At 33.3% G+C, this 15,211-nt stretch overlaps 4 protein-coding genes across 6 annotated transcripts; 3 read left to right on the top strand and 1 right to left on the bottom strand.

Annotated features, from left to right (window-relative positions):
* Positions 1-3,563: 3,563 nt before the first annotated feature.
* Positions 3,564-4,819, bottom strand: galla-2 (MIP18 family protein galla-2). Its single transcript, XM_065362090.1, has 3 exons — positions 4,578-4,819; positions 4,429-4,508; positions 3,564-4,349 (listed from the first exon to the last, which is right to left on the bottom strand). The coding sequence occupies exons 1-3, from the start codon at positions 4,696-4,698 to the stop codon at positions 4,080-4,082; spliced, it is 471 nt and encodes a 156-aa protein (XP_065218162.1). The 5' UTR covers positions 4,699-4,819; the 3' UTR covers positions 3,564-4,079.
* A 115-nt stretch (positions 4,820-4,934) lies between these two features.
* LOC135844010 (uncharacterized) lies at positions 4,935-6,834 on the top strand. The gene is made up of 4 exons (XM_065362080.1): positions 4,935-5,173; positions 5,248-5,576; positions 5,661-5,927; positions 6,008-6,834. The coding sequence occupies exons 1-4, from the start codon at positions 5,087-5,089 to the stop codon at positions 6,627-6,629; spliced, it is 1,305 nt and encodes a 434-aa protein (XP_065218152.1). The 5' UTR covers positions 4,935-5,086; the 3' UTR covers positions 6,630-6,834.
* Positions 6,835-6,970: 136 nt separating this feature from the next.
* On the top strand, positions 6,971-10,985 carry LOC135844015 (uncharacterized). 2 transcript variants are annotated; one of them, XM_065362088.1, is made up of 4 exons: positions 6,971-7,936; positions 8,035-8,318; positions 10,472-10,611; positions 10,707-10,985. In XM_065362088.1, exons 1-4 carry the CDS (start codon positions 7,849-7,851, stop codon positions 10,720-10,722), a joined length of 528 nt encoding a protein of 175 aa, XP_065218160.1. In that variant the 5' UTR covers positions 6,971-7,848; the 3' UTR covers positions 10,723-10,985. The 2 variants fall into 2 exon arrangements, with proteins under 2 accessions (XP_065218160.1, XP_065218159.1); XM_065362087.1 differs by having other exon boundaries at positions 8,032-8,318.
* A 1,077-nt stretch (positions 10,986-12,062) lies between these two features.
* Positions 12,063-14,314, top strand: OXA1L (OXA1L mitochondrial inner membrane protein). Of its 2 annotated transcripts, none has more exons than XM_065361553.1 (9): positions 12,063-12,303; positions 12,365-12,652; positions 12,730-12,862; positions 12,940-13,083; positions 13,172-13,257; positions 13,333-13,497; positions 13,580-13,693; positions 13,773-13,868; positions 14,012-14,074. In XM_065361553.1, the coding sequence occupies exons 1-9, from the start codon at positions 12,238-12,240 to the stop codon at positions 14,024-14,026; spliced, it is 1,107 nt and encodes a 368-aa protein (XP_065217625.1). In that variant the 5' UTR covers positions 12,063-12,237; the 3' UTR covers positions 14,027-14,074. The 2 variants fall into 2 exon arrangements, with proteins under 2 accessions (XP_065217625.1, XP_065217624.1); XM_065361552.1 differs by having other exon boundaries at positions 12,064-12,303; positions 13,773-13,938; positions 14,012-14,314.
* The last annotated feature ends 897 nt before the right edge of the window (positions 14,315-15,211 follow it).

Raw genomic sequence — 15,211 nt, 5'->3', positions numbered from 1 at the left:
TCTGTTTCTGTGTTTACTTCAATTTTACTCTTAAAAGTCTTAAATGTCATCAATCTTCATCAATTAGAAACATTCAAGCCCAACTGGCAGCTTTCTCGAATATATAATTCCGAATGCACAAAAGTGGTCTCAAGTTCAGTTTTTTTTCGCCACAATCACAGAAAAGACGTGTTTTTTGGGTAAATTTCTCAGGTGGTCTTGTTATTTTTGTTGACAAAATTGCAGAAAAATCCTACTTTTTTAAAATCAAAACTATAAAGAAATATCTGTTTGCAGTCAGAATCAAGAAAATGACTCGTTCTCTTTTATCAAAATTGTCAAAACGTCTTGCTTTTTGTAAAATTGCGGAAACTACTTTTTTAAAGGACTTTTTTTCAAATTAAAAATTTCTAAAATTTTATAATTAGAAAAAATGGCAAAAAACACATTGTTTTAGGTCAAAATTTCGAAAAGCTTTGCTTTTTTGTCAAAATTTCAAAAAATCAGATCTTCATCAAAATTATTGAAAAATCAGGCTTGTTTTATTTTGAATAAAAAATTTCCGACATTTAATTTTTAGAAAAAAGTTCAGAAAACATCCACTTTTTGGTCAAAATTATCAAAAATTTTGCTTTTTTGTCAAAATAGCAAAAAATACGTTTTTTATAAAATTACCGTAAAATCTTATTTTTCAATCAAAAATGCAAAAATTCCTTCTAAAAAATTAACATTTTTTGAAAAAAAAGGTGTCAAAAAGACTGATTTTTAATAGTCTATTTTTAACCAAAATTATAGGAAAAAATATTTTTAAATTCCCAAAAAGTTTCAATTTTTGTCACAAAAAAAACTGTTTTTTTGACTGAATTGGATGAAAAAATAATTTTTTCATCAAAATTATCAAAAAAAATTCCATTCTTGTCAAAAGTCCAAACATTTTACCACTTTGTAAAAACTATAAAAAAGACTCTTTTTTCCCAATTTTTTTTAGAATCAAAAAATCTGGTTTCTTTGGTCAAGATTTCAAAAAAAAAAACTATTTTGGTCAAAATTTCAGAAAAAAACAGGTTTTATTTATTTATTAGTTTATTACAAAAAAAAAGTTTTTATTCATAAAAATTTCCTCTAAAAAATCTTGCTTACTTGCCCAAGCAAAAATGTTCACTCTTCTGTAAAAGCTCTAAAAAAGACCCACGTTTTTCAAAATTGCCTCAAAAACTTGATGTTCCTTATGTTTTTTTTTTTTCAAATAAAAAAGTATTGTTTTTTTTAGAAGAATTTGAGAAAATCGTTAGTCAGAATTGCAAAAAAAATTTGTTTTTATTGAAAACATTGCCGAAAAATCCCATTTTTGATTTTTTGAAAATCAAAATTGCAAAAAAATTTCACTGTTTGACCAAATTTTAGAAAAATTTCACTGTTTTGCAATAATTGTAAAAAACACCAGTTTTTTTTCCAAAAATTGCCAAGAAACGTCTGTATATTTTTTCAATCAAAATTGTCAAAAAGACTGCTTTTTTGTTTTCTTGCGGAAAATTTTAGAAAAAACTTTTTATTTGGTCAAAATTTCTACAGAGCTTCTTTGTCATAAATGATTTTTTTGGTCACAACTATACCAAAAAAACAAATTTGGTTTCTCATCAAAATTACCCAAAAAATCTTAATTTTTTCCAAGTTGCAAAAAGTCATGCTTTTTTTGAAAAATCTGTAAAAAACAGACCCATGTTTGATTAAAATTTCAAAAAAAAAAAAAAAAAAACTTTCTACATACTTACATAACTTATTAGTTATATTATTAAAAAGTGTTGCTTTTTTGCCAAAACTGTAAGAAGTTTTTTTTTTTCAATAATTTCCAATCGTTTTCAATTATTTGTACCTATGCCATTTTTGTTAAATTCGAACAACCCACTTTTCTACAATGTAAACTTCTCGTTTGAAAAAATTTTATTTCTTTTTGTTCTTGATAAATCTCACTGAATTTGTTTGTTTTTTCAGGGATGAAAAGCCTTAAAATGAAACTTCAGCTTTTGGCTTTTAACTTGAAATTTCAAAATTGAAACTTTTGGCTTTAGCTTTCGGCTGTCTCGATTTTTAAGGCTTGCTTTAGCCAAACTTTCGGCTTCCAATGGCTTTCCCTCATATTTTCAATTTAACAGCTTTCAGCTATATTTCATTAAGCTTTTAGCTTTAAACTTTCAGCTGATACGCCATCAATTTACAAAAAAATGGAATTAGAAATTAGATCAAGTACATTGATTTCATAATTGGTGATGGTGAAGAATATTCATTGCTAGAATTATTTTCCTTTTTTTTAATTTCACTAAATCGTATTAAAATAAAATTGAATACAATTTTTTTCATTTTTTTGTTTCTTCTGAATTTAGAGAATTCAATTCTGCAAAAAAACCTTTGAAAAAAGCCAAAAGAATGAAACTTTTGGCTAGCTTTTGGCTTGGAAAAAATGAAACTTGCAAACTTTTAGCTTTTGGCTAAGTGCGAAAATCTGCTCGGCTTTCAGCTTTCGGCTTTAAGCTTTCGGCTAGCTTTTCATCCCTGTTTTTTTTTTCATTTCTTATTTTTTAGTGTTTTCATGTAATTTCAAATTGACTTAACATTTTATTTAAAGTACCTATTTGTGTCTTTTTCATTATGTTTTCGGAATATTCGAAGTAAATTTTGCTAAATTAGTACAAATTTCATTTACTTATTGTTTCTGATCATTTTTACCAACTTTTCAGTGTTTTTATGTAATTTTCAACATTTTTGATAATTTTTAGTTTTTCATTGATTTTATTTTTTCAATGTTTTCCTGTTATTTTCAATAAGAAGTATGTTTTCACGATTTTTTATAAAAATTTTGACAAATTTAATTTCTCTAACATTTTTGCCATTTTTGTAATTTTAAACAAATTTTAATAGTAGGTACTTCAGGGAATTTTCGCCGAATTTGCCCTAATTTTTTCAATTTTGTTCTGTATGAAATTCATATACCTACTTAAGGTTTTTTTTCAACGTTTTTTCATGTACATAATTTCAACATGTTTTCAAGATATTTTACGTACTCGCACTCTTCATGTTCCAAGATTTTTTTCAATTTCTAGGTACTTACCTATCTATTGACGTTTGAAAAAAAAAGAAGAAATATCTCTTTTAATCGGCCGTCCTGAGAGTGAAAGAGAGAGACAAATACCTTTGGAAGACCTTTCTCCAGCTATTTCATGAACAAATTGCAGAAAATAGAAAATAAATACCATTTCAGCAAACGAAACAACCATAATAATTCTCCATTAATATTCTGGAAATTGAAGTATTCCACTCAAACGACATTTGGCAGTTCACATATGGAAAGGTGAACTTTAATCTACAAGTCCACTCACAGACTCGTATATTACATACAAAATCAGTCCATATCTACATATAGACAAGACGCGTTGTAAAGGGAATTGATATACTCAAAATACGAACCATTCGACCGAATTGGAATACGCATACGTGTAAATTCAACTTTCAAGTCACTCTTCCGTTTTGTTTATTTGCCATAAAGCGAGTCAGCTTGTTTAGCACGACGATCTGGAAAAATAATAACGTAAACCGTATCGTATTTATATTTAAAATAAAAACGCAATCTTAAAAACTACACAGGTATATATATTACACAAGTAGATATCACAGCGGTATAAAAATTTTACGACGATTCCCATCAGAAAAAATATGTTTCAATGGCAAATCGTGCCCTGTTTTTGTTTGTTTGTTTACAAAGGTAAATCAAATGAAAACCCCCGGTGCAATAAAATTACACTCAGTTTTACTCTAAACAAGACCGAGTTGAAGAACAATTCAACATTTGTAGATTCAAATACGTCGTGTTATTCGTTTCCAACTCGTTGTAGCGTAAAACAATAAAAGTTAAAATCTATTTTTCTTCGATTTTTTTTTTCGCTTCGCAACAGCGTTCGTTTCCATTTACAAACCCCCTCCCGTGTGCCGATTTCAGCGGTCTGAAAACGCTAGGGTGTTTTTCTCCTCGTTCCGTTCGTTGTCGTCCTCGAGACTGCCATCAATTCAACTTCAACACGAACACCTTTTTTGGCAGAATAATTGAATCACTCTTCGGGTACTATACATTGATTGATTACTTTAATAAGACTGGTATTTTCTAAAGCCGCCGCAACACGCTCTTTATCGGCGAGTTGTTTATTGATGTCTAACTCCGAAGCATGCGTTCCGGGAGTTACTTTAACGCTCACTTTAAATCTACTGGGTAACGATCTCAGTAGCTGGACTCGTATCGATAGGCCAATTAGTAGCGCCATGCTACAGTGCGGTATCGTTGGCGTAAAATTAACGTTGATTTCGTTTTTTTCGTTGTCTACCTGTCGTACGAGTAGAAAAATATCCATACATGAGATGAATTATTCTAAATTATTCTATTCAGTAGAGAGATTAGCTTACTTTGATTAGGTTTTCTTCGACGACACGTAATTCTTCCAAACTGAGAGGGTGTTCAGGATCGACGATATCTTTGATTAAATCTAGAAACGATGAGTGAAATATATTAGTCAAACGTGAACGATGAATAAGAAATTTCTGAAAAATCTTACCGAAAATTTCACGTTCGTCGAATAAGTCTCGAACTTGATCATTGTGTTCTTCGGCTGTGGTGCACCGTTCGACGCTTTTATTATACAATGTCGGATTTTTGTTCTCTAGTTTATCATCCATCGTAATAAAAGTCGAATAATATCGAATAAATTAAATAAAATCACGTAAAAATGTTTGAAAAAACACGCGAGAAATCTTTTCAAAAACTTCAGATACGATTTTCAAGGACTTACGCGATAAACTGGATGACGTCACGTTTGGGCTTTTTCATCCGGATTCAGGTTTTTCAGCCAGCGTTACTCAATTTTTCGACAATCATCCAGTTTTTTTCATAAATCAGTGATGCAAAAACAAAATTATTGATAAAAATTTGATTTGTTTTGATCGTTGAAAATAATTTTGAATTTTGCTCTAAAAAAGTGAAAATTTAGGGAAATAATACGTATTATTTTAATTAATATTTCCTAATTATGACTATATAGTTAACGAATAATTGATTCAATACAAAATGCCGCCGTTCACATCAAAAAATAGCAGTCCTTGTTTTCCTAAATTACAGCATAAATGTTTGGGTCGTATGGATGCCACTATTCAAGTAAAATTTTCACCAATTAAACCGAATATTACTTAGAATATCCACCATTTAATGTTCTTCATTTATTCGCACAGGAGAATTTGAACTTCCCCGATGATATAAACGAAATCCACGTCTGTTATGCCAAAAACAACAGCTACGTTTTACGTACGACTGTAAAATCGTCGGAAGAAATCGAAGAATTCCTGAACAAATGGACGAAAGAAAGTAGAGTCGTATGGAGAGTGAATAAAACTTGCCCTCGAAGAAATGCTGCCGGATTAAAGAACATATATTGGAAAGAGTTTCGGTGCCAAAGTTCCAATTTGAAAGTTAGCAAGAATGCGAAGAAACTTCACAAGAAGCATACTGGTTGCGAAGCTTATATGACTATTACTATTAAGAAAGTGGCGAATCGGTGTAGGTAAGGAAAGCTGTATTTGATTACATTTTTTATAATAATATGAGGGCACGATTTCGATACTTAAAACGTTATTTTTTTGCACAGATCTAGAGATACTCATATGCCAAAGTATCCAACAGTCATAAGGATAAATAGTAATCACAATCACCTGATTCAGCACATGGATTATTTGAAAAACAGTCCCGTTTCTCAGGAAACCAAAACGAAATTCCTAAAGATGTTCAAAAAAGGTCATAATGCTTTATCGGCGTTGAATCTTCATCGGATAGATTTACAAAGAGAGTACGGTAACTCGATTGTGTTCGCAGAAATGGATCGTTCGATTTGTCCCGACAATCAGTGGTGTTATAGGTAAAATTATCCCGCACACTGTTCAATTTTTTTCTCATCTAAAGCACGTATCAATAAACTGTTTCGAATATTTTCTGCAGACTTTACGCTTCGTTTCTGGCCAACAAAGAAATCGTACCAGATAGCGACGAAGAATGTGAAACGAACATCATGATTACCGAAGACACCGAGTCACCAGAACCAGCACCACCATCTCCCACCGAATGTGATAACTCTTGTGATATCGTCGAAAAAGCATCAGCTAATCAGTTAACGTACGCTGAAACCGAATGTTGTCCTATCGAGAACTTAATCTACGGTGACGATCCGTCTGTGAAAATCGAATACGAGTACGACGATATTGTTGATGATACAAGTAGTAGAAGTCCAAGTGTAGAAGAGTGTTTCGAAGAAGAAGATATTATTGTATCTGAACAGCAAGATCCGCTCGATGAAGAAGACTTCGAAAAAGACGATCTCGTTCAGGAGACTGGTTCTTATGATGAAAATCGTGTTTCTAAAGAAGATAATTACTATCCACCGTCTAATCTGACCGAGCAGGAGATAAGAAAATATATGGCGCCGTTCGTGAAATTCATGACGATTAAATTGAGAACTGCTCCGGAGCTGTATGCGCCGGCCATGGATATTTTCAATAACAGGCTTAGGTATTTTGAAAACGATCTTGAGGTATCGGAAGCGTTGTTTAAATTTGGAAAATGACTGAAGTTTTACCTGGCTTACCGTAATTGTTGATAATTTTGTTTATTTATTTTAAGTACTTTTTATGAAAACACGAGTTCGTCGATTTTTTTCTCGTTGAACGAATTTTCTTCATTTTTGTAATCAATATGAATTCTAAAAGCTGAACAGATGATGAATATCTGTTTTATATATTAAATTATTAGTTTTTTTATGTGTGTTTTGTAGAGTTGTTATTTTGTTCGAGTTTTGAAAAAAATTAGGGAATTTAACCTCGACTTCTCCATTTTAAATTTGGTGGACTGAACACTTCACATGAACTAAACTATTATTCTCCCTTCTCACTTTTCAGCAACCCCCTCCACACAAAATGACTCAAAATTAGAAAATCTCATCAAAATAACTTGAAATTGAAAATACAATACCAGAAATACGAAGTTCCATATTAATAATAAGATTAGTTAATACATTTCAATTTTCGAGTTCGACTTCGATCCTATCCATTTTGAAATCCGTTAAATTTTAGATTTCAATAATGAAACGATCAAGAATGTTGCTGATAAAAATGCTCAAAAACCAAAATCTTTTTTTTTCAAACTGGAAATTTCTTTTCCAAAAAAAAAATCCAAAATGGCTCAAAACGAAATGAAAAGAAAAGGAAAATAAAATTCATTTTGGAAAAATCAAAAAAAATTAATTTTCGGTTTTCCGCGGTTTTCCGATTTCTAGAATTTCTGACAGAGTAGGGTACTACAAACCAGGTATGTCAGACGGCCATTTTGTTCCAGGTTTGACGAACTTAGCATTGCAGTATGTGGGAATTCGGCAAACTTTAACCGCGTATATCTTCAAAACTCCTCACTTTTACAACTTTTTCATAATACCATCTTTGAAAGAGAATTGAACGAGCTTTCCAATGGTATGCTACATGTATCAATTGAAGTACATTTAATTTTTTTGAATTTCAGTCATTTTTCAGCACTTCATTTTCGGGTTAAAAATAGTTTGAAATTGTGTGAAATTCACAGCATGTGCTCTAATTCAATGATTACTTTCATTCTATGCCAGAAATTCCGTCATAAAAACCTTGAATTGAAAAACAACAATTTTTGAAAGTGAGGAACAAAATGGGAGTCTGGCATACCCGGGTTATAGTACCTCAGACAGAGTTGATTCAGTTGATATTGATAACTGGAATCATCTCTCCTTCCAGAGTTTTAAATTTTGTTATAACTAATTAATGACTATGACAGTGTTACTACCTAATGATGCAGATTTCGTACAACTACTTCTAGAAAAACTGAGTACAGAAGAACGTTGCATCGCTAGTAAGTAATAATTATGTTATTGAAATCCACCACCAAGATTTCAATTCTAGTAAACAATGTTCAAAGATCTTATAATTGTTAATTTTTTATTCCAGAAGTGCCCGAAATAGCCAGACAGATTATAGACCAATTAGTTTTGTTGAATGATGTGGTCGCGGTCGAGGGTGAGAATGGGAACAGGATCGATCTACTCGCATACAGTAAAATGGCTACACACTTGTTGCTTCTTAATCACGATTTCATCTTATCCCACCCTACCGTTTTTGATTCACTGGATGCCGGAACTATGGAGTACCAGTATACTTTCCGTTACCAAACTGAGTTCGTTTTTTTAGTGGATTATAAAGTCGTCGATTCCGAAAATGTCCGCGTGATAGTATCGGTAAGATACTCATCTAATTAATAAATATTGCTTCGATCTACTAGTCCATAGGAGTAATTGCACCCCCCCCCCCCCCCGCCGATCCACCGTGACAACTTTTTTTCTTAAAGGGGACATCCTAAGGAACATTTTAAATAAAGCAAACTTGCCCCGAAAAAAGTTGGCCTTACTTGCAAAATGGCGGACATTTTGATTGACAGGTCAGCCGAAATCGCAAATTTTGCGTTTCAACATAGGACTTGTACGAAATTTTTCAAACTTTACGAAGGCGAATCGATAGATCATGCAAAAATTTATCACCTATCAAAATTTCAAGTGCTAAAGTGAGTTTTTCGATTTTTGGTGAATTTTTGAAAATCAAATTTAGGCCAAAAATGAGGGGAAAAATCAAAATGTTACCATATTGACCAAGAAAGCTGAAATTTGGGATGTACCCTATTTTCGACATGCCAAATCGATTGGAAACGGTTTCAACACGTTTTGAGCAGTTCTGGAGCCTCCAGCAGATTTTTGAAACTCGAAATTCCCACAAAATTTCATCAAATTGAAGTTGTAAAGCTGAAATTTATTCTAAAAACTAATTTCAATACGCTACGGAGTACTGCAGGTGAATTTCAAGTCGTTTTAGAGCCTCCAGCGACTTTATGAAAATTTCTGAAGCCTCCAGCAGATTTTTGAAACTTTAAATTTCCCCAAAATTTCATCAAACTGAGCTGGAGAATCGAAATTCATTCTGCAAACTAATTTCAATACGCTACGAAGTTGACTGCAGGTGAATTTCAAGTCGTTTTGGATCCTCCGGTGACTTTTTGAAAATTCCTGAAGCCTCCAGCAGATTTTCGAAACTTTAAATTTTCACAAAATATCATCAAATGGAGATGGAAAGCTGAAATTTACTCCACATACCAATTTTAACACCCTCTGAAAACGACTTCTGGTGGATGTAAAGTCATTTTAGAGCCTCCAACGACTTTTTTGAAAATTACTGGAGCCTCCAGTAGATTTTTGAAATTTGAAATTTCCCCAAAATTTCATCAAACTAAAATGGAGAGTCAAAATTCATTCTGCAAACTAATTTCAATATGCTACGAAGTTGACTGCAGGTGAATTTCAAGTCGTTTTGGAGCCTCCAGCGACTTTTTGAAAAGGTTCTATGACTTTTTTTGGAAAATTAAAATTTCCTGAAAGTAGCTGGAAGCTTCAAAACCATTTGAAACCACCATGTAGTCTGCGAAGTAAATTTCAGCTGGCCAACTCCATTTGATAAATTAATGTTGGGGAAATTTCAAGTTTCAAAAATCTACTGGAGGCTACAGTAATTTTCAAAAAAGTCGCGGGAGGCCCTAAGATGACTCGAACCCACCTGAAGTCGTCTTTAGAGGGTGTTAAAATTGGAGTGTGGAGTAAATTTCAGCTTTCCATCTCCATTTGATGAAATTTTGTGAAAATTTAAAGTTTCAAAAATCTGCTGGAGGCTTCAGGAATTTTCAAAAAGTCGCTGGAGGATCCAAAACGACTTGAAATTCACCTGCAGTACTTCGAAGCGTATTGAAATTAGTTTTTAGAATAAATTTTAGCTTTACAACTCCAATTTGATGGAATTTTGTGGGAATTTCGAGATTCAAAAATCTGCTGGAGGCTCCAGAACTGCTCAAAACGGGTCGAAACCGTTTCCAATCGATTTGGCATGTCGAAAATTGGGTATATCCCAAATTTCTGCTTTCTTGGTCAATTTGGTAAAATTTTGATTTTTTCCCTCATTTTTGGCCTAAATTCGATTTTCAAAAATTCATCAAAAATCTAAAAACCCACTTTAGCACTTGAAATTTGACAGCTGATACATTTTTGCATGATCTTTCGATCTACCTTTGTAAAGTTTGAAAAAGTTCGGGCAAGTCCTATGCGTTAAAAAACGCAAAATCTGCGATTTCGGCTGACCTGTCAATCAAAATGGCCGCCATTTTGTAAATTAGGCCAACTTTTTTTTGGGCAAGTTTGCTTTAAAATGTTCCTTAGGATGTCCCCTTTAAGAAAAAAGTTGTCCCGGTGGATCGGCGGGGGGGGGTGCAATTACTCCTATTGTCATATGCCGGACTATACGTTCTTAGGTTGAGTTGAGGCATTAATTTATTCACATTTTTTTTTTTTTACAGCGAAAGTTGAATAACATCTTTCAAGACGGCGTTCCTATGTGGTTCCATGAGTTACCTCAATTTTCGGAGGAATCTGCGCTCAACGACGGATACAAAACCGAGAAAGTCCTGGTCGCATTTTTAAAAAAGATTTGCAAATTGTGAGTTGAGTTCACAATATCATTTACTACTAGTACTTATATTCAATGTGAAGTCCATTCTCTAAATTCATGAAAATGGATATTTTTATTTGCAGATGGACCAAACTTTGAGAAACACTATAGTGAAGCGGAAACACCAACTGAATGACGACAGTGGGCAAGCAGTGGGCAAGGTCCAGCGGTTTTGTATAGCTCGTTTTCTTGCTGATCACGCAAACCAGGTCAACACGAATGCTCCAATTCAATGAAGAATTGCCTTTATAACGATGATGTTTATTCAATCAATGTTAGAAATAGAAACACTTTTCCTGTATTTCCAGTATCTTATCATCTAATACATGTTACATTATTGAGATACATTTGATTTGAGTCAATTGAAAGGCTTTTCTTTTCATTTCTCTTTTAATCGCTTGTTGAGTTGTTGGTTTTTGATTTTTGAGTATTTTCTATTTTAATTTTATCTTATCAAGATTTCTTGATAATTTCAATCCGTTTCTTTTTCGTGTTTCTTGAAATTTAAAATTCAACGGAATTCAATTTGGATTTGGTATGGTTGAACTTGAAGTATTTCGGCCTTCGCCCCTTCAGCTTCCTTTATTGGGAACGGGCACCTTAATACGGTGGATTATTCAGTTTTGAACGAAAGTATTATTTACATTTTTTTCACTGTTGTTTTTGGCCAAATTTGAATTTACGGGTAATTACCAGGCGATTTAAGGCGAAGTGAGCAAACTAACCAAGTATTTTTGGTTTGTTTGCTCACCGAATCAGTCGACAATATTTGGTTAGTTTGCTCACTTCGCCTCAAATCGCCCGGTAATTACCCGTAAATTCAAATTTGGCCAAAAACAACAGTGAAAAAAATGTAAATAATACTTTCGTTCAAAACTGAATAATCCACCGTATTAAGGTGCCCGTTCCCAATAGTGGCCGTGGAATTTTTCTACAGAAAAGACAAAATGTGTACATTCAAATGGAAGCATTTATACTGGCTGTGGAATTTTATCAATTTTCTATGGAAAAGTCAAAATTTTCTAACTTTTCCATAGAAAAGTGATGAATGAGATGAAGATTGAAAACTTTTTATTAAAGTGAATAATCATCAGAATTTATAAGAAATGTTATTATTTTTTTACAAGTTTAGAGGTTCAAAACTTTCAAAAGTGCTTAAAATTGACTATTGAGTTTGAAAAAATTCCACGATTTTCTGTAGAAATCTTTAATTTTCTATTGCCAGCTTATCGCCACTATAAAGAAAGCTTTCGGGTTATTGAAAACTTCAAAATTCAAATTTGAATTTTGAAACGTCGATACGGTCGACGATTTGAAAAGAAAAGATGTGAAAGAAGGAAAATCTCCAATTTCAAAAGAATTACGGTAAATTACGAAATTTTCAGAAAATCGTTGTTGATGCTGCCAACATTTCTTTTTCTTCACTCGCAATCCAACAAAATTCCAATTTTGGAAAAAAATCAAAATTTTCGGTTTTCGGTGCAAAAAAGAGAACATTTTCGTTGAAAATTTCGACTAATTAACGATTATTAATCATTTAAATAAAGTACTATGTAATAACCTCGATTACAATCAGTTTCGTATCTCAAACTTGTCAATTCTTCGACCAAAAAAATGATTCTATCCAAGAGCATATTACTCACAAGAAACACATTCTTGTCGGCCTGCAAACTTCACAAGGTAAAAACTCGATAAATAACTCAATATCTAATAAACCATACTAACGAATTACCCTTCGCAGCTTCACTCTTGCAACTTTCACATCTTACAAGCACCTCTGACTCGTTTGAATAGAGTCAATGTATCGGCCGAACCATTGATATTGAGCGTAATCTATCGACTGGAAAGCTCTCAAGCACCGGTAATCAAAGATGCTATATTAACTTTACCGAAAACCGACCCAGTAGCAGCTACAGCAGCAGTTAGCGATGGTCTACCAGCGATACCAGTTCCAGGAGTGGATGTAGAAATTGTAACTGCGGCTGCATCTCAATTACCTGAGATAATCGCCGAAGCTGTAGTTCCTTTGGTACGTTTTAACGATCGTTTAGATAGAGTATGAAATGAACAGATGGAATTATTCACGTTTTGGTGTACATTTTTCAGAATAAACTCGGCGAACCGACTCTAGAATCGATCGGATTGGGTAGCTATTTCACTCCAATCGGTTGGGTTCAACATTGGCTGGAATTTCTCCATGTGTCTTTCAATTTACCTTGGTGGGGAGCGATTGCAACGAGTAAGCTGGGTGTTTTCGATGTATAAGGCCATTTTGATGGATTGGATTTTAATTTTGTTGGGTGTAACTTTTTACAGCTGTGGTATTGTTTAGAATGCTTCTGTTCCCATTGGTAATACAGGCTCAAAGGAATGCAGTCAAAATGCATAATGTTATGCCTTTAATGATGGAGGCTCAACAAGACTTGCAAGCTGCCAGAGTCAGCGGCAATCAATTGGAAGGTACTTGAGTAATAAATTTGAAATAGTTTGGGCAGAAATTGAAACATTTTCGCCAAAAAGACGACTAACTTTGTATTTATGATTTCAGCTTTGAAAGCTGGTCAAAAGTTATCTAATGTGATGACCGAACATAAAGTTAATCCTTTGAAAAGTTTCGTACTCCCAATGATACAAGTGAGATCACCTACATTCAACTGAACAACTCTTCCAGTACCAAACCAAATGAATCTCTAAACTATTTTTTTTCAGGCTCCGGTATTTATATCATTTTTCTTCGCGTTAAAAAAAATGTCCAGCGTTCCTGTCGAAAGCATGACGACCGGAGGAGCTCTGTGGTTCGTTGATTTGACTATTCCAGATCAATATTACCTATTACCATTGATAACTTCGGCTACATTGTACGCTATCATCGAGGTGAGTGCTTTCAATACCTTTTAATATCGTTTCCATTCTAACTGCTTCCCTTCTGATCACCTTTCTCTTGTATATTTCACAGGTTGGCGTAGACACCGGTAAAATATCAATGGGAAGTGAATTTTCGCGATATATTAACTTCGGAATGAAATTCATACCTGTCATCGCGTTTCCCTTCATGATGGGCTTTCCTTCGGTAAATTAGGGGCTCGTTGTTCTTCTCCTACGAAGCATTTTTGAAATCGACTAACTCCGGATCGTGTTGTGATTTTCAGGGCGTCTGTATATACTGGATGACGACGAATTTCGCATCACTGACTCAAGTCGCTTTCCTGAAAATACCAGCGGTCAGAGAATACTTTGAAATAGAGGTAAAAAAAAAGCACGAGAAAACGGTATTGAATAAAAATAAAAAAGGAATAGTTAAAGATTTTAAATCTTGTAAGTAGCGTTTATAATCTACCCCCTGATTCACCTAGTTTCAATTATGTTCATGTTTTGTTTTTTTTCGTAGCAATTTCGAATATGAGAATCGCCAAAGACATCTCAGACAGAGACCGTTTAGATCAAGCTAGTTTCGCTCGAGCTGGAAGATTACCACCGGCTAAAACATTCAAACATAATCCTATCATGGTGAATAAAGAAGTCGATAATAAGAAGAAATTCTCCCTTAAATAGACGGGCATTTCGTCTCGACTCTAGCCCCGCGAACATTCGTAGTCTTTTTTATAAATTTTTGTCTGTCCCTTACCCTGTTTCTCCTCGTACGCCGTTCAACTGTTATTTTTTAATAAAAATGTCGTTTTTTGTTTTACGATTTTATTGTAAGTATTTCATTTTGGTTGGTTTTTTGATCGACTGATGTGGTCATTTTTTAGACCAATTTTCGTGAGAAACGATGGCTGCACTTATTGAGGTTAAATTTCGACTTGAGAAAAATTAAAAACAAAAGTAGGATGAGAAATTTTAATGCGTTTGGACGTTCTGAGCTAAAATAGCACGATTTTCGAGGCCTGATTAATTTCATCCTCAAGTTGTTTTTTTTTTCAAAAAAGTGCACTTAGTAATTTTTTGGATTTTGGAATATTCAAAACAATTTATTTTGAGCCATAAAATGAACTACATATTTCTGGAAGTACCAACAGCTCCGGAAGGAATCTGGCACCAGAAATGAATTCTCCGGGTCCACCCCCCCCCCCCCCCCAACCTCGCCAAAATTTTGACTCGATTTGTGATCAAACTCAAACGTTTTTTGTTGGAATTTTTTAATTTTTTCAAAACTTAGGTAAAATTAATTTTTTGAATGATTTGAATCCGGTGTCCAAAAACTGGTGGTTTCTAAATGTAAATTACAGGATCAATTTGTAAATCATTTTCTTGCTCAGAACGTCCTAACGAAACATTAGTCAGAAAATGCCACGAAAATTCAAATTTTGAAATCAAGCATTGATTTCAATAGTTTTTTTCGGTGTTTTTATCAGGTTAAAAACATGTATTGAGCTTGGGCATTTTATGCTATGTTTCCCTCAATATGCTGATACTTTATTCGGTTTGTAAATTGGTGAAGCTCTTTTCCAAATTTATAAGGCATTTAATCAGTTGTCATATTTCATTTTTTTTGGCTACTTTTAAGTGAATGTTAATGGAATGCTTTTTCTACTTTTTAAAAAAATGTTACAAGTTTTTGAACAATTTGTTCAATCTTGATTAATTT

Source organism: Planococcus citri, chromosome 4 (assembly GCF_950023065.1).
Source record: "Planococcus citri chromosome 4, ihPlaCitr1.1, whole genome shotgun sequence".
Taxonomy (NCBI): Eukaryota; Metazoa; Arthropoda; class Insecta; order Hemiptera; family Pseudococcidae; genus Planococcus; species Planococcus citri.
This window is presented reverse-complemented; position numbering and strand designations above follow the sequence as displayed.